The following is a 27,698-nucleotide window of genomic DNA, read 5'->3' as shown; positions in this document are numbered from 1 at the left end:
ATCAGACTCATTGCACAGCTTACACTTTCTTCTCTGTAGTAAAAATTCTTTTGGGATTTCTTGACAAGCTTCTTGCAGACTTTTGTAAATGAGTAGATGCTGGAATTAAAAGTATAGATTAATTAACTGCTAAAGCCACTATTGTATTGACCAAATTTACTTAATAGAGATGTTATGTTCTGATGGTTTAATTATAAAATGCTGTTCCACATTCAAATTCATGTTTTCTTAAGGAAGAGGTTTCATTTTATTTTATTGTTATGAAATACTTTTTTTTAGATATATCTCTGACCCCTTAACGTGCATTTAGGTGCAGCACATCTCTGTGCAGTATTTTTTACCTTTCTCTACTGAGCAGGCTTAGTATATTGTACCCCATCTGCATGATTTAAAATAGAAATGATTCTGTAGAGAACAGGGTGTTCTTCATTCCCAGTCTGCCCTCTTTCCTGGTGCAGAAGTCTTTCATAGAAATGACTTTTTATAGTGGGAAAATAAGCTAGTTTAAAAATGTCAGTATAAATAAGCATGTTGTCTCTCTCTGTAAGTGCGGAAGTAGTAATCAGTAATGGTGTGCTGCAGGCTTAGAGTAAAGAACAGCATCCTCCTGGAAAGTGTCAAGTGATTTACATGTCACAGGGCTCTCTGGGGACCCGGTGGGAAGAATCTGTCTACTGGCTGGGGACCTACTTTGATTTGATTTGATTAGGTTGGAAGTCACAACTGCAGAAGCACCCTTGTTTCTTAGAATAGTAGGTGGTTGTACATTACAGTGTCTGCAGTGATAAGCAGCGGGGAAAGATTTAGGAAAAGAAATGTTCACAGTACATTTCCTAGATAGGAGAGATTAGGGAATAGTCTTCAAAAAAGGTTTCAACCAGTTTGGCAGTGTTAAAAGACAGTAAAACACTTACGTATTAATGCAGGACTTCTTTGAAGTGAAACACTAAAAGGAGCAGGAGACTTAATACTAAGAGCATTAATTAGCGTTTGTGTGGTGATGGGCAGAGTACTTCTTATAGATGAGACAGTGCAAGCTTTGATGAAGCATGTACTTAACTGTCTTCCTCCATTATCTTATCTTATTAAATATGCTACTAAAATTGACTGTGGCTTTTGAAAAAGAAACCACCAAGGCACTGTTGATGATACATAGATGATAATTTATAAAAAAGAATGACTTCTGGGATGACTTTGAAAGGAGATGTTGTGCACAAAATTTAATGCAAGTTCCATGGAACAATACGGATATTAGCTTTTTGTTCGTCTGTAATATAATGGTACTTCTGGCCATGTCATTTGTGAGCACTTAATAGCTGATTTTTTCAGTAATAGATAACTACAACCCATCCTATTCCAGAATTAAAAATGTTTCATTTAATATGAGAAATTAATATAAAAGAGTTTTTAATTACTACGGGTTTTATCAGTAGAATGCAAATTTCCTTTAGATATTAGTCTATCTGTGCTTTGTGACCCTGGAATATATCTAATTAGATTTTCTCTGGAATAGTGGATGCAAATTTGCATTCTGTGAAATTCAGCTGATTCTAGGAAGATAAAGAAGAAGATTAGAGGATAACAAAGCTTGAAAATGTGAATTTGATTTAGTTTCTTTACAGACAAAATGGGGTATAAAAGATTTTTGTTCTGTATTTATATAATCTTATTTTTCCTTTCTTATACTAATCTCATTTTCTAAAATGTGATGTGTTTTAGCGCGTACACTTTGGTGTGAGTTAAGAAAAGACATACTTAGATGATCCTACTATAACAAATCCTTTATCCAGAAGATCCTGTAAATTTATCCCAGCACTGCACCGTCTGTCTATTAGACTATAAATTTCTCACTAAAAGTAAATGTTAGGTAAAGTTGACGTGGAGTTCATTTTACGTATCCACCAGTGAATTCGTAGTTTGCTCTGTTAGAACTGCTAGAAAATTAGCTTTCAGAAATATACTGTAGTAGGACTTCTTCAGGTTTTGGATCCATATCATTTGTAGACAAATTGGACAGCAGTAAATTAAATCTGCTATTCCATCTTCTCATAAAAAATGGCATACATGTATCCTGTAAGGTACTTCAGTTTATAGAACTAACATATTTTTAAATTAAAAGAGTAAACTGGAAAGTACTTTGTGTCCTAATTTAACATGAGACCTTGTCTTTCTCGAGTTACACGCCACATCATGTCTACTTAAGAGCATTTTATGTTTAAAAATAGGTGAACGTAGACTGGAGTCCCTCCAGCACTAGATTACAAATCTCTACATCATGGGCTAATAAGCAGCATTTATAAATGAGGCTTGTGACAGCCTCATGTGGGAGCATTGCCACTGCAATATCTGTCTTTCCCATATACACAGAGGCATTTTTCCCCAGTGTCTCTCTCTCCAGCAATTCAAGTCCTCCTCTGTAATATGGCCTAATCCTTCCCTGTCCTTTTTACTCCTCTCCTTTCCAGTCCTCTGCGTATGCCCTACGTGTTTCCCTGTGCAAGATATTCTCTGGCTGGTTTTCAAAGCTACACATCTGATAAATGTCTGGTCAGGCTGTCCCTGGTGATTAGGCAGTTGGTTGCTGCCAAATAGAGTGTGTAACAGGAATGGATGGATGGCTGCCATTCCCTTCATGGCTGGGTTAATTTCGTTTCTCAACTCCTTCCCATTGCTAAAATAAGGAAATTTTTAGAAATTTATTATCTGAAGGTTTTACCTTTCTTTGACCTATCCAGCTGAGTAGAAAACTCTAGATGATAAGCATGCATGATTTTTATTTTCTGGGGAAACTAGGCTAAAAATGGAGTGTAAGACCAGAAGATACTTGGGCTTGGTCTAACTTGGTGTTGACCTTTAACTTAAGCAAGTTTTTACTTATTCAGATGGTTGCCTTCTGCACCTACTCAAGTGTACTGGAGAAGTGTGACCTTGTTCCTTTACGCCCTAGTCAGTACTCCTGGTCTGATGCAAAATGTGTTTCATGGGTCCAAAAGGCTCAGACAAGGTGAAGAAAGCATATGAAAGAATATCGTGTTTATGGAAAAAGTTAACAGTCTTGTGCCATGGGATTCCCTGCAGTGTTTAAAATATACCTGAACACTGTAGCAAGGTGGCAAGATTTTCCTAGTTAGGGACTTTTTTAAAACATGAACCCTGTCTAAAACAGCTCTGATGAAGTGAGATTTTCTGTGTGTCAGGAAGATTTTTTTGAGGCTTTTTTTTTCCTTGGCTTCTTTATAAGCCATTCAAGAACAAATTCTGCTAAGGTAAAGCATGGTCAGACTTACGAGATTTTGAATATTAAATGTATAAATATCTATCTGAACAAAACTTCACGAAGGCAGCAAAAAATCTTTCCTCAGTTCAGCTATACTGTGATCTCTGGAGAAACTTTACAAAAAGAAACAATTGTTGTAAGAATAGTTTCTTGGAAAGCATTATTCAAAGTGAATATATGAGCTTATTAGTTACACTGCACACACAGAGACTCAAATGTCTCTTTATCAGAGCAAAAGTGAAACAGAAGAGAGTTAATAGGACAAGGGTAAAAGGAAAAAAATAGGCTTATATTCCTGCATTTAGATTTAAAAAGTCTTTTTGACCTTAGATTCTGAGTCAGTGTCAGTAATTTAAAATAGTGCAGTATTTTCTACAGAATTTGGATTCCTTAATATGAAATAGATTTTTGGCATTGTCTTTATGTATGTAGATCATAGTAAAAGTTGATACCTGTGCATGAAAGAGGGAAATAGAAAGCTTATTAGATAAGCATGGTATGTAGTTTGAATTAGACTCCCTTTTCCTGTTGTACTTTTTAGTATAAATAGTTTCATTCCTTATGTCTATATAATAGAAATTTTTGCACTGCCACAACCATGAAATACTGTGGTGTGTGAAGAAGTAGTTTCTATTTTAAATGTGCTTATTGCTGAATCTGTTTTGACTTGTTGGCAAGTGGGCCACAGGTCTGTATCAGCATAGATTTCCGATATGCAAAGCTCTGGAAGTTCAAAAAATTCTTGGAAAACTGTTTCCATCAGCGAATTCACACTTTGCAATATGGCAAGTTTCAGTCACAGTCACTATACATACAAAGCAATCGTGGCCAGTAACATAAACTACAATTTTAGATAAAAATACTCGTTTAAAGAAGTTAGAAGTGTGGCTGTGCAATCCTAGTATTATATCTTAAAGAAAATGTGTTACGTACTGTATCTAAAGAAATCATGTGTGCATGTTTAAAAATATGGCATTTGCCTTACTGCAGGTAGCAACATATGTTATTTGTTCTATAGGAACGTTCCTCTCCCCTTTCTTATGGTTTGCATATTTGAATGATTAACTCACAGAAGTCTTTAGACATTTCTAAATAAAACTTACTATGAAAATTGCTGTATGTGAATAATACATTGGGAGTCAATTAACACTAACTCAAATTTGAATTTTTTAATGACAATTCTAGCTTAATTTTTACAAAAATCTTGTGTGCTCTGAAAATAAGTTTTCTGTAGATACAAAATCAAGACTGGGTTTTAATTTACAACATTACACCCTATAGGTTAAAAGGTTTGATTTTACAGACAAAATCTGGGGTTTTTGTAATGAAAACTGAAATAAAATGACCTTGTTTGTTTGTTTGTCAAGATAAAAATTATTCTGAAAAAGAAAGCAAAAGCAGCCTTCTTTGTTAAAGTCTAACCCTTCAAGTTTGTTATGGCTTTAGATTGCTGTTTGGCTTGTGTTTTGTATTTTTATGTTGTTTCTATTCTTTTACAGACGGTTAGAACAAAATTCCATAAAGGTCATACCTCCTGGAGCTTTCTCACCATACAAAAAGCTTCGAAGAATGTACGTACCAAATAATTTAATTTTTTATTTTCATATATATGCGCACACACACACACATATATAAAAAAAAATAAAAAACAAGTCAAGGTCATACAGAGGAACTGCAGTCAATGTGTTAGCATTTAAGAAAGTTTGACTGGTGGAAGATTAACTGATATGACAGCCTGATTATTAAGACCATATAGCATCTTTGTCACATTAATAATAATTGTTTTTTACCAAGTATTGAAATTATTTAATATGGTTCTGCAGAGAAGCAATATGTTACTGTAGTGAACATTCTATAAAAAAAATAAATTAATGGGGATAAGCCACTGTTATTTCAGAATACCTTTGAGGCTGTATAGTCCTGTGGCCATAGCAAACAGAGAATTCTTTATAGGATGTACTTAAGCTATTAGGAAAAGTAAATCTTTTTGTCATTTTTTCCAAGCATTTGAAAGGTCTAATTTTAACCATGCATTTTGTTTCAGTGTACTCGCAATTTTAGTGCTTTTATATTAAAATTCTTTGGCAGTGTCTCAAATAAATATTTTCATTTCTCTCTCCCTTCCTTGCCTAATTCTAATTACATTTTATTTTAACATTTGCTATTTTGAAAATAGCTTGAATCAATTGAATCAAATCTCATTTATTTCAGTGACCTGAGCAATAACCAGATCTCTGAAGCAGCTCCAGATGCTTTCCAGGGCTTACGTTCACTCAATTCACTGTAGGTATCTGTTTGACATGTAAAAACAGAAGCAAATTTCTCATATTCTTATAGTGAAATTCTTCTGGATTTTTGGCTCTCTGCAGAATTTTCATATAAATTCGATCAATTCTGAAAGCTGTGAAAATAATTTCAGAATGTTAGAATGATCACTGAATAATGTATCACATCTGGACACTAAAAATGTACGGGTTTTTTATAAATACGTTCATGGCAAAGAGTTGAACAAAATCAAACATTTCTTTTATTCCCCAGTTAGTTGTTCTTACAAACAGCAAATCCACTTACCAAAGTCCCGTGGTAAGGCTGTAAACAGTGAGGTGCTGATTCTGCTGAGAGCTCTTTGGGCAACACACCTTTTGGGAAAATGTGTGATCCTGCTACCTCACGGGACCACAAGGATCTTGCAAGTACCAAGTTGTTGCTCTTAAATTCCCTTCAGGAAAATGGAAGTTTCTTTATTTTTAAAGTCAAAATCACATAGTACATGCCTTTCGTAACGGCGGCTTTGTTTGCTTTATTATTTCCTGGTACAGTGTCCTCTATGGCAATAAAATTACAGAACTTCCAAAGGGCCTATTTGAAGGACTCTTTTCTCTGCAATTGCTGTGAGTATTTTTTAATATTTATTCTATTTTGGGATAACTCAGAAGGGTAAACATGATGAGAGATTTATGCCTGGTGAAGAACTGGCTGGAAATCCCGTATGTAAGATCAGAGTATAATAAAAACAAATTATGTTAAAGCCAAAGGAGTCAAGACTGTTGTAGGCCAGCTTGCCATTCATCCACAAATTTGATCATATCTCAGTTAATGTCACAGCCTAAAGTGATTAAAATGAAACTATTCTCTTGTGTTTATTTAGAAGAACTATTTAGAAGGATAAAACACATAAGATATAATACTGTCTTGCCCTGTAAACAGCAAATAGCATGTATAAAGTTGTGTGGGAACCATAGAAGGAATATTTGTATGTTTTATACAGAGAAGATATGTAGTGGAAATGCTATGTAATTGTATATGTAGTTGTACCCATGGAAGAACAGAGTTGTAGTACAGTTTCATTGATGACTTTCAATGTTTTCTGACACTCTTCTCTGTACAATTCTATGACTGTCTGAACTCCAGCTGCTATTTCATGTAACGCTTCAGAAATTTCCATGTATAATCTTATAAACCATTTCTATTTAGATTTAATACTGAGAATAAAGAAGAATGTCGTGGTGATATGTTTATCAAATATTGTCAATATTTAGAAGAAGAGGCTGTGCACTAGTTGTACTGCGTAAAAGAAATTTGTGAAATAGGCCATAAAACAACGATGGTGGTGTTGGAAGAAATTGTCCCAGAATAACTGACTTGTTGATTCAAAGCTTCTTCTTAAAGAATTTAAAACTTCTTCCCACTTGATTAGAAGTATTTAACATCCAGACTTCATAGTGTAGTGATTGGCAAAATGTCTGTTATTAACAACTCATTGAAGATGGCAAAACAGTAAGTAAATACAAAGAAAATGCAAGTTCTAGCACCACCTAGAGGTTTACAATTTGATTTATTTTAGTCACAAACTAGTATAGTAGTGGATGGGTATGCATTCCCGTTTTCCTTTAAAAAGATTTTAGTTCTAAAAACATATTTCAGGTTTTGTAAAAAAAAAAAAAAAAAAAGGAAGAGACATCTTTGAACTTCTGTTTATTCTGTATTAAAAAAATGTCTATACGTTGTTATACTTTGCTTAGACAATGCATTTCAGTCTAAGTAAATTTCTACTTGTGCAGTGAAACTTTTTACCAGAGCATTGGTTTTCAAATCCACCATTCCGTTCCTTTTCTTGCTGGAAATGGGAAATAATAAAAAATAGTTGGTTATAAAAATGCATCTAGTTGAATGACATTTTTATTTTTTTTCTCTTCAAAAGCATGTAGGAGTTGGTTTAGATTGGCTTGTTTGTTTTAACTTTAGAAGTCTGGGAGGTACAGGGAAGAAAAAGTTCCCTTTGAAGATGGAGAGGAAAAAGGATCCAAGACAGATTTGGATATATTCCATGCCACCGGTTTTTACTACAACTCTGTTAATGCGGCAGCATGCTGATTAGTAACATATAATTACAAGTGCCATTGCACATCTCTTCCAGCTAATGAACACAGTGTTCAGTTCCTTTTTTGTTTGTTTATTTATTTGGCAAAAGGAACTAGTTTTCCTCGCAAATACTTGATTTTTTAAGCTTGTTTCTTTGCACCAACAAATACCACACACACATTCTACCAGCACATATAAGAAATGTGATTTTAGCTGAATAAACCCACACATTTCAACTCCAAGGTGCAAATATTTAGGAATAATTTCAGATCACGTAAATAAGATATTTCAATTCACTGAAATGCCTTATGTCGTTGTCAATTAATATTTGGTACTACATTTGTTGTTCTGGTTACAAATGCGCACAAAGAATTATCTGTGATAAATGCTGAAGCTGCAGTGACACTGAGTGAATTCTTTCAATTTTATAATTGTCTTCCATTAAACAGATTACTGAATGCCAACAAGATCAATTGCCTGCGAGTTGATGCTTTTCAAGATCTGCACAACTTGAATCTTCTTTCTTTGTATGACAACAAGCTTCAGACCATTGCAAAAGGCACCTTCTCACCCCTACGTGCAATTCAGACCTTGTATGTATGCTCTTGTTTATGGTTGTCTTTAGTATGACTTCATATTCTACAGTGTACTAAAAACATCAGGGACTGCCAAGACCAAAGGGAAATAATGTGTGAAATTATCATTTTTTTTCTTCATGAAAGGCATTTGGCTCAGAACCCATTTATCTGTGACTGCCATCTGAAGTGGCTGGCGGATTATCTTCATACAAACCCCATTGAGACTAGTGGTGCCCGTTGCACCAGCCCCCGCCGTCTGGCAAACAAAAGGATCGGCCAGATCAAAAGCAAGAAATTCCGCTGCTCAGGTAATTTTCTTAGTTCAGCTGCTATTTTTCTTTTATTGGCAAAAACAGTGGTTATAGAAGTTCTAATGAAGGCAGCTGACTCTCTACAGAATTATTAAACATTGCAGAATCTTTTTTTAGTTCTTTGACTGAAGGGGGGAAAATCGTGGAAGTCATAGACTATTGGATCACAGAACATTACTATAGTTAACACATTTGGCACTATTTCTGAGTAGCATTAAATCTAACAAAAGAAATGCAATTTATAATACTTCAGAATGAAATGCTAAAGTTATTCACTACAAGCATCACCAACATAAATCATTTTGTAAAATTTCCACAAGGCTCTGGAGTATGTTAAAGATCTAAAAATTTCTAGCTAAATATGGAAACATGACATATTCATTTTACACAGGGAGCTTACCTCATACTGGAATTTACTGTTTTCTTTTTCTAATCTTATTCCATTTCCTACTTACATTTCTCTAAATCCTAACTTTTGTCATATGGTATCCAGCTGTTCCAGGTGCATTTCACATTCTACAATTTATTCAGTCTCAAGTGCAAATACCAGATGAGAACTGTTTGTTATCCATGTTCCGGATACATTTATGACTATTCACGCTTTGTTGTTTATCAGCTCTCGTTGTGAATACACATTTTTTCACTTAATTATCTGTAGTTAACTGTAGTCCATACTTAATCTAATAAGACTCATTCTTTGCTTGCTGACATTCAGGTGCATCTTCTATTTTTTTCTCTTTATTTAGCTAAAGAACAGTATTTCATTCCAGGTAGGTTTGGCTCTGCAGTAAGATTGACTAACTGCAGATACTCTCTCCCTTTCTCCCAAAAAGCAAAGTTTGTTATAGCTTTTAGGAAACTGATGCATGATTATTAACATTAGTCAGTACCTGTAGCTAGACATAGTTTTCCTTTGTAGATTACTAGTAGTTCTGTTTTCTGAATATAAGAGCTTAGCATGCAGCTCCATTTACTTTTTTTGTCTCACAAATTTGCACACAACCTACCAAAATTATACCTCTACTTAAATGATTTAGAAGGTTGCACCTGCTAGTTCATATTTCAATTGACACCTTTACTTACCTTGTACCTTGCCTTTCTGCCACTACTGTTTTTAAAAGGTAGCTCCTGAGCTGCTTTTAAACACAGGAAACCATATACCATCAAAGAGCTAGTACAACCCTAAAAAAATAAACATTTTACAAATGGACATTTCCTTGCCTTGCTTTCATGCTCTACACTGGCTGCAGCTACTGCTTGCTTACCCTCCTTGTGTTTACGAAATCACAGTGGAATGCTTGGAAAAGAAAGCTGATATTCTTCATTAAAGGCATTCTGTGGTCACACGCATACAAGGAATCAGAAATGCTTTCCCTTAAAGAAAATATGACTTTAGAGTTGGGGTGAAACAGCAATTTACATACTGCTTTATGCTACAATAAGTCTATGATATTTTCACAAAAGATATACTGATGTTGGCCCTAGCTCTTTGAAATATGTTTCTTTCTTTGTTTTACCTTGCTTGTCAGGTGTGTGCACTGATTTCTTAATAAAAAAAAAAAAAAAAACAATGCACTTGGATTATGTTCCTAACAGATTATAAATGATTGATTGGCAAAATAAACAAGGGACTAATGAATCTATTTATGAATTACAGTATGTGATTTGCAAGAAGGGTTTTCTACCATAGTTTAATATCTAGAAAAATATCTACAATAATTGATTATGACACCAGTGCACTTGTTCTTTCAAGTACTACAGGTATATTGTCATTCTGCAGTGGTCTTAGTCTTTGTCTTTTAAGCTGGTATGTTTAACAGCTCTTCTCCTAATGCTGTGTGATGTGTCACTTAAATTTGCAGCAATCATGTGAAGTTCTTCATGCCCTCATACTAATATGTTGGTTTGAACATGAAGAAAAGACAAAATGAAATACAAAATGAGGCAGCAATTTGTCAGCATTGGCAGCCGCGAAAATGTGTTTTAAAGCAGCATAAAACAGAGGGGGATTCAATTTCTCAAACCTGTAGTACCACTCAATTCCTTAATGAGTAGAACAGCTGTATTCCTGCCACAGTGACTTCTACTCAACCTTGCCAGCACAACTTTTGTCTCTGAGTTAGAAGTGTTTTCTTGCCAGCAAATGTCTTCACAGCCTGTTTATAATATGGCCACACATGTAGTTTAGCTTTGTTTACGTACCCTTTAAAAAATGCTATTCCTGAAGAAAAAAAGAAGAAAAAGAATTAAATTATTCAAAAAGTGCTACAGTCTTGCTTCTTGAAATACAGCTTCTGTGCTTTCTCTTTCTATCAGGTTATCAGGGAGATGCTTCATAAAATTATTTTAGTTGTTGAAGACCTTATCCCTGAATATTTTAGTTGTTTGCTTTAAACTGCTAACAGTGATTTACTCTGGACGCAGGAGGAAAAAAAAGTGTATTTGTAGCCTTGCTTATTGGGTATTTAAAAGTGCCCAAAACACTTCTTTATGTTTAAGTAAATACTGTAAAAATGTTAGCATTTCTTTAAAAACTTAAATATTTTTTATATTTGTTTTAAATATGTCATTGGGAGATCTTGCTCTGCAGACACAAGGAAGTCAGTAGAATTTCATTATAGTCATTTGGAACACTAAAGGTTATACAAGTATTAAATCATTAATTTGAAAAAATATCATTTGTCTGCTAGCTCATAGAAATATTCCATGTAGTTATATCATATGTGTTATTTAGACATTTACAAACGCTATATGACATAATATGTGATAACTGTTGGTTGGGTGTGGTTTTTTTCCCTTCCCTGAGGAATCTGTTTCTCCTATGTTTCTTTGGTTTATTAAGGTTTTAAGTGGCATAGCATGTATATGTGTTCAAGGGAGCAGCTTTTGAAGAATACATTCAAAATAGTGAAGAATAATGCATGGGGAGGCATTATCATCCTATATGAAATCTGCAATTAACCCCAATCTTTTCTTCATTTTTTAATGCCACTTAAAATGAATTATTCTTTCTCTCTGCCGAAGACGATACCCCTTAGCAAGATCTTCTAATCAAACTAAAGTTGAGTAGAGAACATGAGAGCTTAGTTCATGTTTTTGTCTTAATTGGGATTACTCTGTCTTTCTTTCCTTCTTGGCTATCTTTACTTTTGCAGGAGTTCACCATTTTGGCTGTAAGTAAAGTTCAGTGTCTGAGCTTAATCACAATGTACCTCCCAGCCCCGATGCACCTTCTACTAGTCTCAGTCTTTTCACCTTTGTCCGAGAAGAACCCACAGGTCCTTTCAGCTTCTCTTTGTTTTCTTTGTCACCCACCCTCAGTTCCTTACTGGATGTTTTCTCCTGATATGTTTAGGACGTTTTCTTTGACTGACTCTGGGAAATGGTGGAGGAAACTTTAAACGTGGTTCATTTTTTTTTGTACTTTTTATTTAATCTGTGACAGTAATACTGTTACTGTGGCACTGGACATTCAGTAATAAGAATGCCATGTCATGTAAGCAAGTATTAAACTTCAAATGCTTCTGTAACTTATACCTACTCCTTCCTCTTTTCCCTTGCTTTTATCCTTGGCCTAATGGATGCAGTTTTGATAACGTAGCGAGATTTTCTGTTGTGCTTGATCTAACCATGTGGTTGTGAGGTATGAGTAAAACATGGTTCTGTCAAGCACCATGGAACGTCACGCAGCTTTCTACAGCATGGCAAGCTGCTGAGGCTTAAGTCAGGATCACACATTTTTTAAATTAAAGCTGAAAACAGGGCTTTCAATCTTATGTGTTTGAGATGATGTGGAGTATCAGGACTATTAAAAAAAAAAAATCACAGAGGTTAATGAAGTCCAGTCAACAATACAAATTTGTAACAAGAGAAAGAGAAAAGGTGGCATTCAGGATCTATTTATTCTTGATAGAGAGAAAGAAAATAAATTCTAAAAGAATCAGTGGCATTTGTGTGATTACCTATAAACAAGGCTAGATTGGCTGACAACATAATCAGCAGAAAGTACAGCTGTGAAAAGCTCAAGTTAATGTTATCCTGTTATGTGAAGTTGGTCACAGTTTCTTTTTCCAGCATATCTTAAGCCCCTATATTTAACCCTCTCTTGAAGCCCTTGTGTCTGTTCAATATCACAAAGTTTATCATACATTTCCCAAGTTGCCCACCCGTTATCTGCATTGCAGACATCTTTTCAGCCTTCTCACAAGAAGCATATCTTATACTTTATTGACTCAGTATCTGTATTTTGACTTGACTCTTCCACAGGCACTGAAGATTACAGATCCAAATTAAGTGGAGACTGCTTTGCAGATTTGGCTTGCCCTGAGAAATGTCGCTGTGAAGGGACCACAGTGGACTGCTCCAATCAGAAACTCAACAAAATTCCTGATCACATCCCCCAGTACACAGCAGAGTTGTAAGTTGAACCCATAATAAAGCATTATTTGCTTATGGAAAAACTTAACTAAAATTTTCAAGTATAAAACCACAGCTGTACTTTTTTGAACAAGAAAAATTAAATGTAACCTCTGTGTGCACTTCAAAGAACTAGATATTAATAAAAATTATTTATGCATCATTTCAGTACCATGTAGCCTTAAAAACTTATGATAAATAAATGAGGTAGCTATTCTGTGTTTCTAGTTCCCCAGTACCTGAGCTACCCACTTGGATTTTTTGAAAGATACTGGGGTTTATTTTGCTTTTTATTTTAATTACAAGAGCAAGTAGGACATCCAATAACCAAGGGTCTGTCTTAAAAAGTGCTACCTAGGTGTTTAATAAAATGGAGCTGATTCTTCTTGTGCAAAGCACACATTATGTGTGTCAGGAAGGAGAGCAGAGGAAGATAAAGCAGACGAACAAGACAGAGTTAGGTTAAGAAGATGAGATAATAATATAATGAACAGAGATGAGCAGAAAAGAAGTCACAGATTATTACTTGCCTAATAAGTGCCATATGGGAATGATTTGTAGGCATTACAACTGAAGTGGTCTTCAAGGAGGGATTGAAAGATGAAATTAAGACAGCTTTACAAGGTTTTCCCACGTGCAAAGCATAGTATGAAAGGCAAGGCAGAGATGCTTGAAGGATCAGCAGAAAGGCAGGAGACAAAAGTGGCCATCACTGGCAGAGCAAAGGCAGGAGGAAATAGCTGTTTTTCCTAGGAGATTCAGTGTAAAAAACAAGGAAGAATGCTGAACAGCAAAAGAGAGGGACTTTGATTTGATGTAGTAGAGTGGGGACAGAGATGTGGAGACAGGAGTACTGTGATCAAGTTGTGACCCACAGGGGTAAGATGAGCAACAGCATGGTACATCTCTTAAAAGATAATCAGTCTGCAGCTGGCATCAAAGCAACAGTACAGCAGTGAAGGTATGAAATAATGAGGCCACAGTTAAGGATTTTGAATACCTGGTCAGGAAAAGGAGTTTGAAACTGAAATATTGTGTAAATAGAAATGGAGATTTTTGTCTGTCTTTGAGCTGGGAGGAGTTGAACTTAGTGATGTTCTAATTGCAAATCTGAGTAGTAATTCTAGTTGTGCCCAGAATGATGGCAAATTCAATTGAAAAAGTGCGGGAATATGTGGGAAAAGCTCAGCTTTTGGCCATGTTCACGCTGTTGATTCACTGTTCATAAAGTAGTGCCAGAGAAGAAAACATTGATGCACATTCTTGGGTAAAGGGAGATAGAGAAATACTTTTTTTTTTTTTTTCATATAGGATTTGCTAGGGATACAATATAGAGGGTGAAGAACCAAAAAAAAGGGAAAAATAAAGATTTTAGTATGGAGGAAGGTCCACAAGAAGACACAAAATACTTATCAAATGTATATAATATATATACTATACTACAATATTTTGAGATAAAATTACTTGAATTGAAGAATAAAAGCTAATGGAATGGGTAACAGGTTAAAGTGTAGGAGGAGATCATAAAGTAATGGTTGTAAAAATCATAGTTACTGAACCAAGAGATGAGAAATGGAGGTGTTGAAGTGACAAGCATGCATTGTCTTGATTCTTAGCAGGATTCATGTTTAATTTTCTATGCTCTGAAGAAATAATAATCTTAATTTAGTATTTTAATTTTTGTTTTCACAGTCATTTATTTACATGTGGAAGATAAACTGTCAAGTGTTTTCTTTCTGTAATTATGATTCATACATATTAAATTCAGAGGAAACAATTAAATCATCAAGCCTCATCTGCTGTGTATCCTAAATTCTCAAATTTCAGTCAACAAAAAAATTGTGTTTGACTAAAACATAATTCATGTTTGGTTACAGCACTTCTTTCAGAAAACATCCAGTCTTGTTTGAAGGTATCAGTGGATCAAAAATCCACCACTTCCCTGAGAGTGTTACAGAAGTTAATAATTTCCCTTCACTTCTGTTAAAAACTTTTAAAATTGCAACTTTTACTTCCAGGTGGAATACGCCTCTCTTCAGTTTCTGTCATTGCTTCTTTTATATTTTTTGCTGTTAAAGAGCCCTTTTCTATCCAGCAGTTCATCCAAGTAAGATGGTCTTAAACTGTAGCAAAGTCACTACTCAACCTTCTTTTTGATAAGCTGTACAGATTGTTCTTGAAGTCTTTTGATGTAATAAAAATTTCAACAGCCTTGCAAGTATTCTAGAGGGGATAGAGGAATTATTTCTGCATTTTTTTACTTCCTCTAAAAATCCAATTGCTCTAGCTAAATATACTCTTCTGGTATTTGCCTCACTGATGCAAAAGTTACAGCTCTTTCTCTTCTTGCCTCCTGTTATTCCTGGTCTTTGATGCACTGCCTTTGTTGCTTCTCTTGGGACTTCCCAGTTTAGTTCTAGGGCCACTCTGTGATTTCCAGTTCACAACGTTTACTAGCATATACGAGAAGAGCAGCTAGTTAGCCTTTCTTTTCTTTTACCCACCAAATTTGAGATAAAGATACTTGTTAGGGTCAAATGGCATTGATGCTTCTATAACAGTGATGAAGAAGGCTAGATTATTTTCTGCAGGGTGTTGTTTGGAGCTGAGACTCAGCTTGGAAATGAAGATCAAAAGTGAGGAAAAGAGTATTGATTGTGTAGATTGCAACAGTATTAATATCACATCAAAAAAACTATTTCTTCGGAGTAGTTGTTTTTAAAAAAATCTGAAAATAACAATACAGTTCAAGACAGATACTTAATTGTAAAAGGTGAAAAAATTTATAAATGAGCCAAGTGCTGTTCTAACTGTTTTTATTTTGTCACTTGCTCACAGTCTTCCAGAAAACCTGTGAAAGATCTGTCTAATCTGCCATTGAAGTACTTGAGATAAAGTACAAGCCTGGAAATGCACCCCAGAAATAAAATATTTTTCAGGTAGCATTCTAATACATAGGAAAATTCAGGAAGCATTTGATAAACCACTCAAACCAGAGTCCCCAGGAGGAACACTAAATAAAAACAATTTCAGTCTTACATATTCAATTTTTTTAATGATTTTACAACAACTGATACAATACCAGATCCTAACAAGATAGTTTTCAAAAGCATGAATATCGCTGCAGTACATAGCCTTCCAGGAAGGTTCAGCTATTGTACCAAAACATACAAATATCTTACCCGCTGTGTTAATAAAACAGGAAAAAGCATTAAATAAAACAGAGAAACAAGATATTTAGACATCATCATCAAATGCTTCTTTGTTTACTTTTTTGTTTTGAGAATGACATTTCAGTACTTTTCTTTGAATAAACCAGATACAAGTATTTTTAAGATCCTTTTCATGATCCAGTGATTGACAAGTAACAACTATCATTATTACCAGTGAAGAGCACTGGGCTAAAAAAATGGTGATATTAAGATCTAGGAGGAAGATACCACCACATCTGTTAATTTTCCAGTCATCTGTAATAATTTTGATTCCTCTGTGTGTGGTATCATTTACCACGACAATAGAATGAAAACTTCTTGCACAATTATTTAACAGTTCTGGATCTACAGCCAGCAATCTACAGCCATAGAAATGCCGTGTGATCCATGTGGTCATTTCTCTGACCACAAACCCACAATTTGTGACTCTTGATGTCCCTTTATTTGTGGATCTGCCCTCAGTGATGATGCATGGTTTGTGATATCACCATATATACAAAATTAGAGAGAAGATACGATTTATGCTACAGCTTTTAACCAAACACAATACAGTCATTCAACCCATGCTTCTATTTCATCATAGAGAAGTATGGAGAAACTTCTCGAACACTGAAAATCTTCAAAACACATGGAAAATTCTTAAAATTGTTCCACAATATTGATAGTAGACTAAGACTAGTTTAAGTAAAATAAATATTCAAATTCTACACATGACATTAGGTAGAACTAATTAGCACCACAAATACAAGATTGAGGAATAACCAGCAAGTAGTTCAAGAGAAAAGGCTATGGGGGTGTTGTCATTAAAGATGGAGTGCCAGTGGGCACTGCTACAAATTTCATTTTGGGGTGTATGTACAGGAGTGTGGCATGTAAGTTATATGAAATAATTGTTTCACTGTACATTACAATGGTAAAATATCAGTTGGATTAATGTGTCAAGGACTTCACTTTTCAAGATGGGTATGGATCACTTGGAAAAAATTTCAAGGAGAACAAGAATCATCTAGAAAAAAAGACTTCCGAGGAAAAACTGGAAAGATTGAATGCGTTTGTGTGAAGGAAACTTGAGGGAGAGACAAAGTAAATTATTTTTAATATGTAAAAGGCTGTTGCAAAGCAGAAAGGATCAAATTGTCTTTTTCAGTAGGGTTAGAAATATTTGCAGTAGAGCACAGCAAGGAAGAATTATTAGAATCAATAAAAGTTTTCACAAACAAGTCATTCTACTAGATGATATAGCGTTTGAAAAGTGTTTTTAAATGTCAGCATTTATAGAACACTTCATGTTTCCGTTGTTGATGGACAGGGAAAAAGAGACTGTTTACAATGATGATGTAACTTTGTTAATTGACACTGTGAAAAAATTAATTTGATATGGTCCCACTAAAAATCACATTAAGTTATCCGGCTGATTTTCAGAGGTGGTAGCATCTTTTGAAATTCATGTTCCTAGTATTTCAGTGTAGTTTACAAATGTTCCATGTATATCCAAAACACACTTCCTGTCTTCTCTCAGTTTGGTTCCGTGCTGAAACTATTATACAGCCATACCTTCAGATTTACAGCCTTAATTTCCCTTCTGGCTATCATTGAGAATAAGCAGGAAGGAAGGATGAACTAGCAGCTTGCTTTTATTTTCTAGGTTTTTTTTAATCTTGTCTTCCAATAAGGCAATTCTGAAAAGCATTCCGGATTTAGAATTATGCTGAATTTCATTTCATTTCATTTCATTTTGATCTTGTCAGTCATCTCTTTTCCTTCCTATTTAAGATCTCTAAATAAAAGCTGGACATATCCCCTTCCTTAATATGATGACTCCATTAAAACATATAAAGAATCTAAGACTCATAATTTCCGTTTTCTTTTCAAGAGAGGAAATAGGGAATACTGGGTCAGTGCAAATATTTTTTTGAAATATAGATGGTCCCCTAACCTAGCAGCTGCTAAAGCATATACTATGCTGGAATAGCCTTGATACCGGAGCAGGAAAGATCAGTATCCAGCTAGTATTTATTGCTCATTGTATACCTTCTTGTAGTGTTACAAAGCAGTATTTAATGCTTTCACGTGCATTTTATGTGTGTTAGTTGTAGTAGTCTGACGATAAACCATCGTCAGAGAAGTGTTTTTAAATTCTTGGGAAGACCTATGCAGTATGTTTCAGTTCCTATTCAAAAGAAGCATTGAGCATAAAGTAATTATTTCATTCTTGTAAATAGTGTTCTGTGAGCACCTCCAGATGTCTGGCAGACCCCACCTGATATCCTTTAAAGAACAGTAAACTAATCTTCAGTGCTTTATATGTACTTCTTAAAGATTTTTATTTATAAGTTGCCATGGAATCCTTCCTTAGTTACATTTTTTGGTTTTCTTCCTTTAATAGAAAAATTAAAAACGTCGTCTTATATTTCTCTGCAGTTTTAGTTGTATGATATTTTGTGATCTGGTTTTGATTCTATATGTCTTATGTATGCCTAAGTTTAACTAATGAGAATGTTCATTCACAGGAACCACCAGAATTAGAAATGTCAGTATATACAGAATTGTTCTTCAGCTACCAATTGAATACCAGCTATTCAGTTAAACCAGTCTGAAAAGCTTACTTAGTGTGGAACATTGTGTACCAATGCCTCAATATTTTTTTCTGAAATTTATGTCATTTCTTGTAGGCGACTAAATAACAACGAATTTTCAGTCCTGGAAGCTACTGGAATCTTTAAGAAACTTCCTCAGCTGCGCAAAATGTAAGTGCAACTTCAGTGACCTTGTCTATTCAGATAGCACATTAGCTCCTTGCTGTGTTTCTCCACCTTTCCTAGTTCTTATCTATAAAAGATTCAGTATATTCTAATCAAAAATCAAGAATGGGCTTAAATTAATCACTGAGGTAAATCAGAGTTGGCAGCTCTTCTCGATGAGACTAGCCACTGCCAGTAACAACTTCTCATGGTGTATAGCTCCAGCACCTTCACTGCAGTGTCCAGCCAGCTGGTCTGTTATGCAGCCACAGCAGGGAGCTCACAGTATAAGCTGCTCAAAAAAGGTTCCAGTAATCTTCTGTAACTTCCTGTACTACTGCCTAACCAGGGAATTTTGCCTCTTTCAGCTCATTCAAGACATGCTTTTGATTCTGTGCTTCATTAAACTGTCATTAGATGAGGGGAATACCAAAATTAAATGACTGAGAAAAAAATGGTTTGATAGCTCATCCATGTAAGACCATGTTCACAGTTCATGTTCTAAGAGGAGTTTATAATCTTACCAGTTGCAGTTGTTACTAAAGATAAATCTATAAAAATTTTTCTTTCGGTTATATAAAAGACATATTTGAGGGTAGATCATTTAGTTAGACTTAGTGACTCTGTGCTCAATCTTTTCAGGATTAATTCCAAACATAAATAGTAAATGACGAAAAATGCAAGTACAAATAGATCAGGCTAATGAAGAAGATGCACTGCTTTTTGAATGTAGTCACCAAGTTGCTACCATTTGTAAAAGGTCAGTCTAGGTTACCAGTGACCAAAATCTCAAGGGAAGCAATAGTATTACTTAAACTATTGTTAGCCTTATCCAGATCCTTGCTGGCAGCTGTCATGATCACAATTATTTAAATATTTATTACTGATTTTTTTAGTTGGTAGACAAAGATAAAAAAACCAAAAAACAACTTTGCTTTTGACCTATCCACTTGAGTACACCTTGCCACTTCGGACTGGGCTGAGATACTTAAAAAAAGAATGTGGGAATGTCTGGCACAGCAGTGTTCTGGTGCTATACAGTAGATACCCAGTTTTCTTCATTCCTCAAGGATCTCAGATTAGCACTTTTTACAGCTACAGAGTGCCTCTATAATAAATAAAATACTTGATGTGGCATACATACACAAGCACACACACATGCACACACATATATCAGTTCTTCATATTTAAGAAAAACGGGGAAAAGAGAAAATGCTGTCAGTGATTACATATTTTCAGGCTATAAAGGTAGCTTAGTAAACATTTAATGTCATCTAAAGCTAGTTTTCTGCTTTTAAGTTGAGGAGGTGTTAAAGACGAAAGAAAAGGAAGAATATTAATCAGTCTTAGTGTAGCTGTCTGCTGGAACTCGCAAGAGCCTTGAAATCTGGATAATTGAGGAGGAACAAAATTGAGAAAATGTTAATAAAAAGTTAACATTTTTAATAATACTGCTCCATAACTTCCTAATATAGTTATCAGTTGTTACAACATTCTTCAGTTTAGAGAATAATAGTGACTGGTTAAGCATGACTGGAAAGCAGTGAGGTGGTGATGTTACAGAGACACCAATACAAGTGAATTCTGTGTTTTTGTGGAGCTCGTATTTCTTCTGGAGGTTCAAATAGGAGCAAAGGTCTTTCTGCACAGATGACATTGAAAAATTGGGGCCTAAATGTTTAATTGATTTGATGGTTCATCAGTAATAAAGCACGTGTATGCACTGCATCATTGATTAGCTATGCAGCATTAATCCTTAAAATATCCCTGTGAAGTGGGTGAAGTAGTGTCCATGTTACACCAGGAACAAATAAGATTTTAGGAAGCTAAGAGCTTGACATGGATAAGCCAGCTGAGATGAGGAATAATGAGTTTCTTGCTTCCAGTCTTGTGCAGCACCTTACAGGAAACTGAACAGCTCCACTGTGAAACTAAATGAAAGCGATGATTGTATCCTTCATCACAGGCAGGGTGTATGTTAAATTACAGCTAGGCTAGAGATGAGTAGTCAGCACTCAAGATTAAGCCACAACTCCTTGCTTTCTAAGTCTTAGATAATGGCAACAGTTCATTCTGGGAAGTGTATGAATTTTTGTTCTAACAGTATCTTTCTTGATTTGAACAATTAAAATGCTGTTCTAGAAGTTGCATCAAATAATGTTTGATTTTCTTCCCAACACCATTAATTCCATCAAATAAAACATTTTAGCTTCACTTCATTTTACGTTGTCTCAGAGCATTTTTAAGAGCTTTGTAAAAATCATTAGTGTATTATAACAGTTTAGTGTGTAGATATGTCCTTCTGTAATATGTATAATTATATGAAACAAACAAAGGAGGCAAGAATAACATGAAAAATCTGTAAGAAAATGCGTGTTGTTGAGTATGCATGCTTTTGTATATATAGTACAGATACTACCCATTTGGGATGTAATTTCCATATTTCAACTAAAAACCATAAACATTAAATATTTTGGCAGTATTTTAGGTCATTTTCCCACATTTTAATCTGCTTTGCATGCAAATTGCAGATAAATGAACTATCATGCTTATAAAACCTCCTTTTTAACTAATGTCATAAATGATTAACATTTCATTTACTATTTACATTCACACATTCCGTTTACATATGTTGCTGTTTATACTGTTTTCTTATATTTGTGTCTACTGAGATGAAATAAAGAAATCAGAGTGGTTAGTAGTGCTGGTACTCATACAGTATCATTTTGTTATTAATTCGTCTAATAATGCTACAAGGACTGGAGACATCAAAAAAATATACAGTCACTGACAACATTCAAAATCATGAAAAGATGTTCTTTTGTGGCAGCAACATGGACTGGGTAATTGCCATTATTTAAAAGCATCTTCCAAAGATTGCTTTAAAAATCTTTACTTCTTTAGTTATCAGGGCATTGAATTTTGCTTTTTTTGGTTCGAAGTTGAACAATATATTTGTTGCTTTTACACAATAACTCAGTATCTTGAAATCTATGCAGTCTGCGGCATTTAACAGTTAATTTAGGGTATTTATAAAAGAAAACATGTTTTTCTCTGTTTCTGTTAATGTGTAATAGAAACCTGAGCAATAACAAGATTACCGATATCGAAGAAGGAGCATTTGATGGAGCCTCTGGTGTGAATGAACTATTGCTCACTAGCAACCGCTTGGAAAGTGTTCGACACAAAATGTTCAAGGGACTAGAAAGTCTCAAAACATTGTAAGTGTAATTATTTGGGTGTTTTTATTCTTCCTTTCTGCCAGGTAATTTTTAAAGTAATATTCTATCTGTCCTAAAAACTTTGCTCTTGGAAGATTAGCTATGGATTATTCAAGCATATCTTAGTTTTTGTCCCTATTTTACAAAAAGTTATCATACATTATTCATTAATTCATTAGTTATTAATTATGGCTATAGTGTAGCTGAAATTCTTCGTTGTGCTTACTTGACTGCAGAAATTATGAGTCCTCTAAAATGATGAAGCGGTTGAGAATGGGTAAACATCCAACTGCAGAAATGGAAATGGGAATAATCATCTGCTTCAAAGTAACAGAATTTTGCACGGGAATTACACATTTTACGCAATGGAGTCTGATTCAATTCAGTTCAACTATTACTGGGAATTTTGCTAGAGGAAAAAATGATTCTGGTGGATATTGAAATGTGGGAAATGATTCTCTCCTAAGTAATTTTAATGTCATTTCAACAGTGAAGGGAGGAGTAAAAGCACTATAGCTTGAACTCATTTAATTATTTCCATGAAGGCAGTTTAGCTCTTTCCACTCAAAAAAAGATGTTTATACAATCCACAGCTTCTTGGCCTTCTTCAGAGAGCCTGTCCTTCTGATCAGCAGAGCAGAGCCAAGATTACATGGTCTTTGAGGCTTCAGCTGCCCATAGACATTAGGTATTTTTAATAAATCAGGCCTATCATTTAAAGCTGCTAAAATTGTTAGAAGCAGCTGTTCTTAGACAGGAGTGTGGGGAAAAAATATTCCTTTATTGATGGACAGGTAGGAAAACAGCAAACTTCGAAGCTCATGTGATTTACAGAAAAATGAGAGATTTTAGAATAGGTGTTTCTTGCTTAGTATTCTGAAATTTTTACTAAATCTTGGAGTCATGCTGAGGAGGAGTTGGGGTAACCTGATTTCATTTAATCAAAACTCTTGAAAATATAGAAGTGGTTTCTAGAATTTATCGTGAGAATATCCAGGTTGAAGGGGCCTCAGGAGGAGATCAGCTGGTACAACCTTCTGCTCCATGTAAATAGCAGTTCTGGAGTCATTAGGCTTGGAAGCATGAAGAGGGGACTGCTGTGTATCTCTGATTTGGGGAATTTCAATCCATTTAATTTATTGTCAATTAACAAACTCATAATTACTGATTCTGGTATTGAAAGAAAAAAAACGACAAATCTTAGGGGAAACACGCCTTGCCTCTGTGAAACCTACCCACCCACCCTACTGTTTTCCAGTCCCCTGCATGTACGCTGCACTCAGTCCCTTCAGTGAGGTGACAGGCGGCACAGGGGTCACTGCGCTTGTGGTTCCTCCACCGGTAGCAGTCCTTTTGGAGTCATACCTCTTGGCTCCTGCTCAGAACACCACTTCAGCTCCAGCCCCTGCTCGGGCTAAGCTAAGAAATGCTGATCTTTCCTTTCTCAGGATGCTGAGGAGCAACCGCGTGAGCTGTGTGGGAAATGACAGCTTCACGGGCCTGAGCTCAGTCCGCCTGCTCTCGCTGTATGACAACCAAATCACCACTGTGGCACCCGGCTCCTTCGATACCCTGCATTCGCTCTCTACGTTGTAAGTCATGTTCGTGTTTTACCTTACCCAAGTTTAAACCTCTAACATTTTGGGGACATTTCTGTTAATGGCTTACGGTATAATTTCACAGTGTGAGCTAAAGTTAAGGGAAAAAAGAGTTCATAGAGGGATTTTTGAGCAAGTTTATTTTCTGGACCATGTTGGATGCATGAAGAGTATGCCGAAGCATTAGACTTCTGGTTTCCAGAAGTGCCTGAGAAGGCAGGAAAAATGTCCTGTTCTCCCTCCTCGCAGAAGCCCACTGATCTGAGCCAGGGTAGAAACCCACATTTTGGGTAGGCATTGCACGATCGCAGATGCTCGAATCACCGTGTTGTCTGTCTTTGTGCACTGTGCCGTCCGATTATTATCTTAAATTTCCTCTGCCTACCAAGAATCTTAATTCATACATGTTTTATAATGAAGCTTCAGTCTCGTTTTCTATAAATAGACGCATCCCTTTTTTATTTAAATGTGATGTAATTTAAGGGAAGGAAAAACGGTGAGCAAAGCTGCCACTCAGGTTTATTGAAGAACTGCTTTTGGTAGGTAGCATCATTCAGGAAAGTACTTAATCCCCTTTTTACATAAAAAGTGACACTTTCCACCAAGTGACTAATTTGTGCATATTAAGGATGGCATGTTTATAAATAATGGAATTGTCGATAGGTTTGTGCCGAAGTAAGGAGATGCCAAAAGTACTGAGACTTCTAGAAGTAAATTCATTTTTATAACTGGCATGTAATCAACTTAGCTGTCACTTCAGATAGGAAACTTATTCTCTGGAGCAAATAAAAGATGGAAATCTTGAGATGACAAATTAATGGAATAGCTGTTGTCAGGTTAAAGCTAATAATGTAAAGTAATCAGCCTTCATCTCTATATGAAATTATTGCATTATCAGTACAGAGTGGCTTGACAACAAGTCAGGTCTTTGACAGTTTTAAATTATTTCTAAACGAGTTATATCAAGATTCACCACACAGGGCCTAAATTACAGCTTTCACCTATGGTTTGTACATAGTATTGTTTAAATAATGGTATTTAAGCTTAGCTTTTTGAAAATAGAAATAGAATACGTAGGATGAAAAAATGGTGTCATGCGAAGTAAACTTCCCTGTGGTTCTCAGAAACCTCTTGGCCAATCCCTTCAACTGCAACTGCCATCTCGCTTGGCTTGGAGACTGGCTAAGGAAGAAACGCATTGTGACGGGGAACCCTCGCTGCCAAAAACCCTACTTCCTCAAAGAGATCCCTATCCAGGATGTGGCAATTCAGGATTTTACGTGTGATGATGGTAAGAAAATTAATATTTGAACTTTTTATAATTTCAGCTTTCATATGTATAGCTGCATTATTCCCATAGATCCCAAAGTGCGCTAGTCCCAAAGATCATCTGTGCTTCATGCTCAGTTTCTACATCAATTTAAAAATCTTCCACCCATTTTTGAATGATCAGCAAACACACGGCTATTGTATATATGTTTTCAAAAGTTTTTCTTGTCTATGTTCAAGACTGTAAATCATAATTTAGAGATAATATAAAAATTAGATAAATTGATCAAATGTTGTAGTTCAGATGAGAATATTTTCAAATGCTGATGGTTGAATCAAGCACTCTGTCACTTTACTTGAGCAAATAACATGCCATTTTGCTTAGTTTGTGACTTCCTGAATGTCAGAATTCCCGTCCACACTTAAAAAACAGATGGCTGCTATCTTGCATCTCTCTCATACATGCTTCCATTTATTGCATTATTAGTTTGTCAGTTTTCAAGTCTGTAACGTGTCTTTAAAGGGACTCTGTTTATTTTTAATAATTTGTTAATTTTTAAAATCAACATATATTTTGCTTTATTATCTTTCATTTTAAGTTGTGTTCTTTCTTTAATGATCTTTTTTTCCATATAATAGCATTTTTCCTAGTAAAACAGCATTATACTACATAAAGCATCACTTGAAATGTAAATTCTTGGAGCAATAGTTTAGAGATGACTTAAAGTTTTCCCTACCTAGAGATACCATAATGTAGAAATATCATGTTTGTTTACGGGAATTCCGGGTGGGATATTATTGCCAATACTGACGTGACATTTGTATAGGAAGCTTAGCATCTGTTTGTTTTTATTAATCAGGAAATGACGACAATAGCTGCTCTCCACTGTCCCGCTGTCCTGCAGAATGTACTTGTCTAGACACAGTAGTTCGCTGCAGCAACAAAGGCCTAAAAGCTTTGCCTAAAGGCATCCCAAAAGATGTAACTGAACTGTAAGTGGCACACTTTTTTCCCTTTTATGAAAATCAATGTCAGATTTATATTGTCAGGCTCAAGAATGAGGGGAGAAGACAATGAAGAATTGAATTCAGTAGATGAATTGAAATTTATTAATATACCACTTCATAGACATAAAGACTTGCACAGTATCTTGAGAAATTTGAGGTTAAGTTTGAATTAGGAATGCTCTGTAAGTCCCAAAACACTCTAAGAACTATCTGTTGCTGAAAAGTTTTAAAAATATATGTGTATAAAATTGTAATCACTCTCAGAATTTATATCCCCAACACTGAACCGTCATATAACTGAATGTGGATATCATATTACAGTGGGTTAAATTATGGGCAACAGTGAATCTGGTTAATCTATGGTCACTGTTTGGGAAGGAATGAAGAAGTTCAATTACATGAAAAAGCAAAAAGAAAACAATCTGTTAATGTGTTTGCATATTTTCATAATAAACATGGTTTTGTGATATTTCAAAAAGACTGGTTTTAATAGAAAGTATTACTTTTCATATAGGCAGTCTTATACAATCTGGGATATTTTATTAATCTCTTGATACATTTTTATATGAGAAAAATGGTTAAGCTTGCTTTTTATGAAAAGATATAATTTGAATACGCAGATGGACAGTAACATTGATATAAAAAAGAGCTTGCTACCTCACGTATTGTTTGAAGATAATAACTGAATAAGCTACTCATAAGACTAGATGAGTCAATTTTTATGCATTATGAAGAAAAAATATAAACCTAAAAATTGGGTTATTCATCTGTTTTGAATCTTGATCAGATAGGTCGCAAGATTGAAAGAAATAGAAATTATTGACAAGAAAAAAAATTAGGTTTGTGTTACACATGGCAAATATTTAATATTAAATTACTAATGCTTCATAATAACTGATTAATGTAGTGCTTTTTCAGAAGACATCATAAATCTGTATCTTAAGCCACTAAAACAGTTCATTGTTTTACCATTTGGTATTATATAGAAGATTCTGAAATGTCCACCACTAGTTTGGTGCTCAATAGTATCCAAAAGCTCTAGTCATTAATGAAGATAAATTATTAAGAGCTCAAATTAGCACACAGCTATATAAACCTATAACATTTCATTAGGTTTTGGTGTTGTTTTTTTTTCTCGAAGATGACTTAAATATGGTCTGGCCTAATAAATACAATTTGACAATGTAAGGGCATCAATGCAATGTAAAATTAAGCAGCTAAAGAAAGATACTTTTGGAAGTGCAAGTGGAACCCTGACTGTGACTGAAAACTCATTTGTGTACAATTTTGTATGCTTTAATTAGTGTCTAAGCATGCAGTTTAGCATCATTTCAAAAGGATAATGGAGGTGGCTTCTGTTAGCAATTGCATACTGATTGATTCTTCTAGCATGTATAACCCTTCCAAGATGTACTCTTCATGTGTTTTATAAAATATCTTAATAGTTGCTTCATTTGAACAAGGAGGAATTTTTAACAGCCAAGTGGATACTTGTAGTACTTCAGTTCTAATGAAGCTAAAGCAATATATCCTAATTTATCTATCGATAAAAGAATTTGCTCAGAATACATACTCCTTCAAAAAGTTTAAATGTTTTTGGTTTCTTTTTTAATAATTACGTATATGATCCCATACTCCATTCACCACCATTTATGTCATGCCATTAACATAGTGTAAGCATAAAACTTGTCGAGACACATATTTT

The 27,698-nt window shown here is 34.9% G+C and overlaps 1 protein-coding gene across 2 annotated transcripts in view; it reads left to right on the top strand.

Annotated features, from left to right (window-relative positions):
• Window positions 1-27,698, top strand: part of SLIT2 (slit guidance ligand 2) — a gene marked incomplete at its 5' end in the record, with an annotated part of 272,507 nt that overhangs the window by 194,399 nt on the left and 50,410 nt on the right. The window contains 12 exons of one of the 2 annotated variants that reach the window (XM_082315198.1): window positions 4,777-4,848; window positions 5,489-5,560; window positions 6,097-6,168; window positions 8,089-8,232; window positions 8,362-8,525; window positions 9,275-9,298; window positions 12,795-12,945; window positions 18,829-18,903; window positions 21,975-22,118; window positions 23,567-23,710; window positions 24,841-25,007; window positions 25,846-25,978. In XM_082315198.1, the coding sequence (XP_082171324.1) occupies window positions 4,777-4,848; window positions 5,489-5,560; window positions 6,097-6,168; window positions 8,089-8,232; window positions 8,362-8,525; window positions 9,275-9,298; window positions 12,795-12,945; window positions 18,829-18,903; window positions 21,975-22,118; window positions 23,567-23,710; window positions 24,841-25,007; window positions 25,846-25,978 (1,362 nt within the window). The remainder of the gene's footprint in view (window positions 1-4,776; window positions 4,849-5,488; window positions 5,561-6,096; window positions 6,169-8,088; window positions 8,233-8,361; window positions 8,526-9,274; window positions 9,299-12,794; window positions 12,946-18,828; window positions 18,904-21,974; window positions 22,119-23,566; window positions 23,711-24,840; window positions 25,008-25,845; window positions 25,979-27,698) is intronic. The other variant, XM_082315199.1, reaches the window with a different exon arrangement.

Source organism: Platalea leucorodia (genome assembly GCF_965183815.1).
Source record: "Platalea leucorodia genome assembly, chromosome: 6".
Lineage (NCBI taxonomy): Eukaryota > Metazoa > Chordata > Aves > Pelecaniformes > Threskiornithidae > Platalea > Platalea leucorodia.
This window is presented reverse-complemented; position numbering and strand designations above follow the sequence as displayed.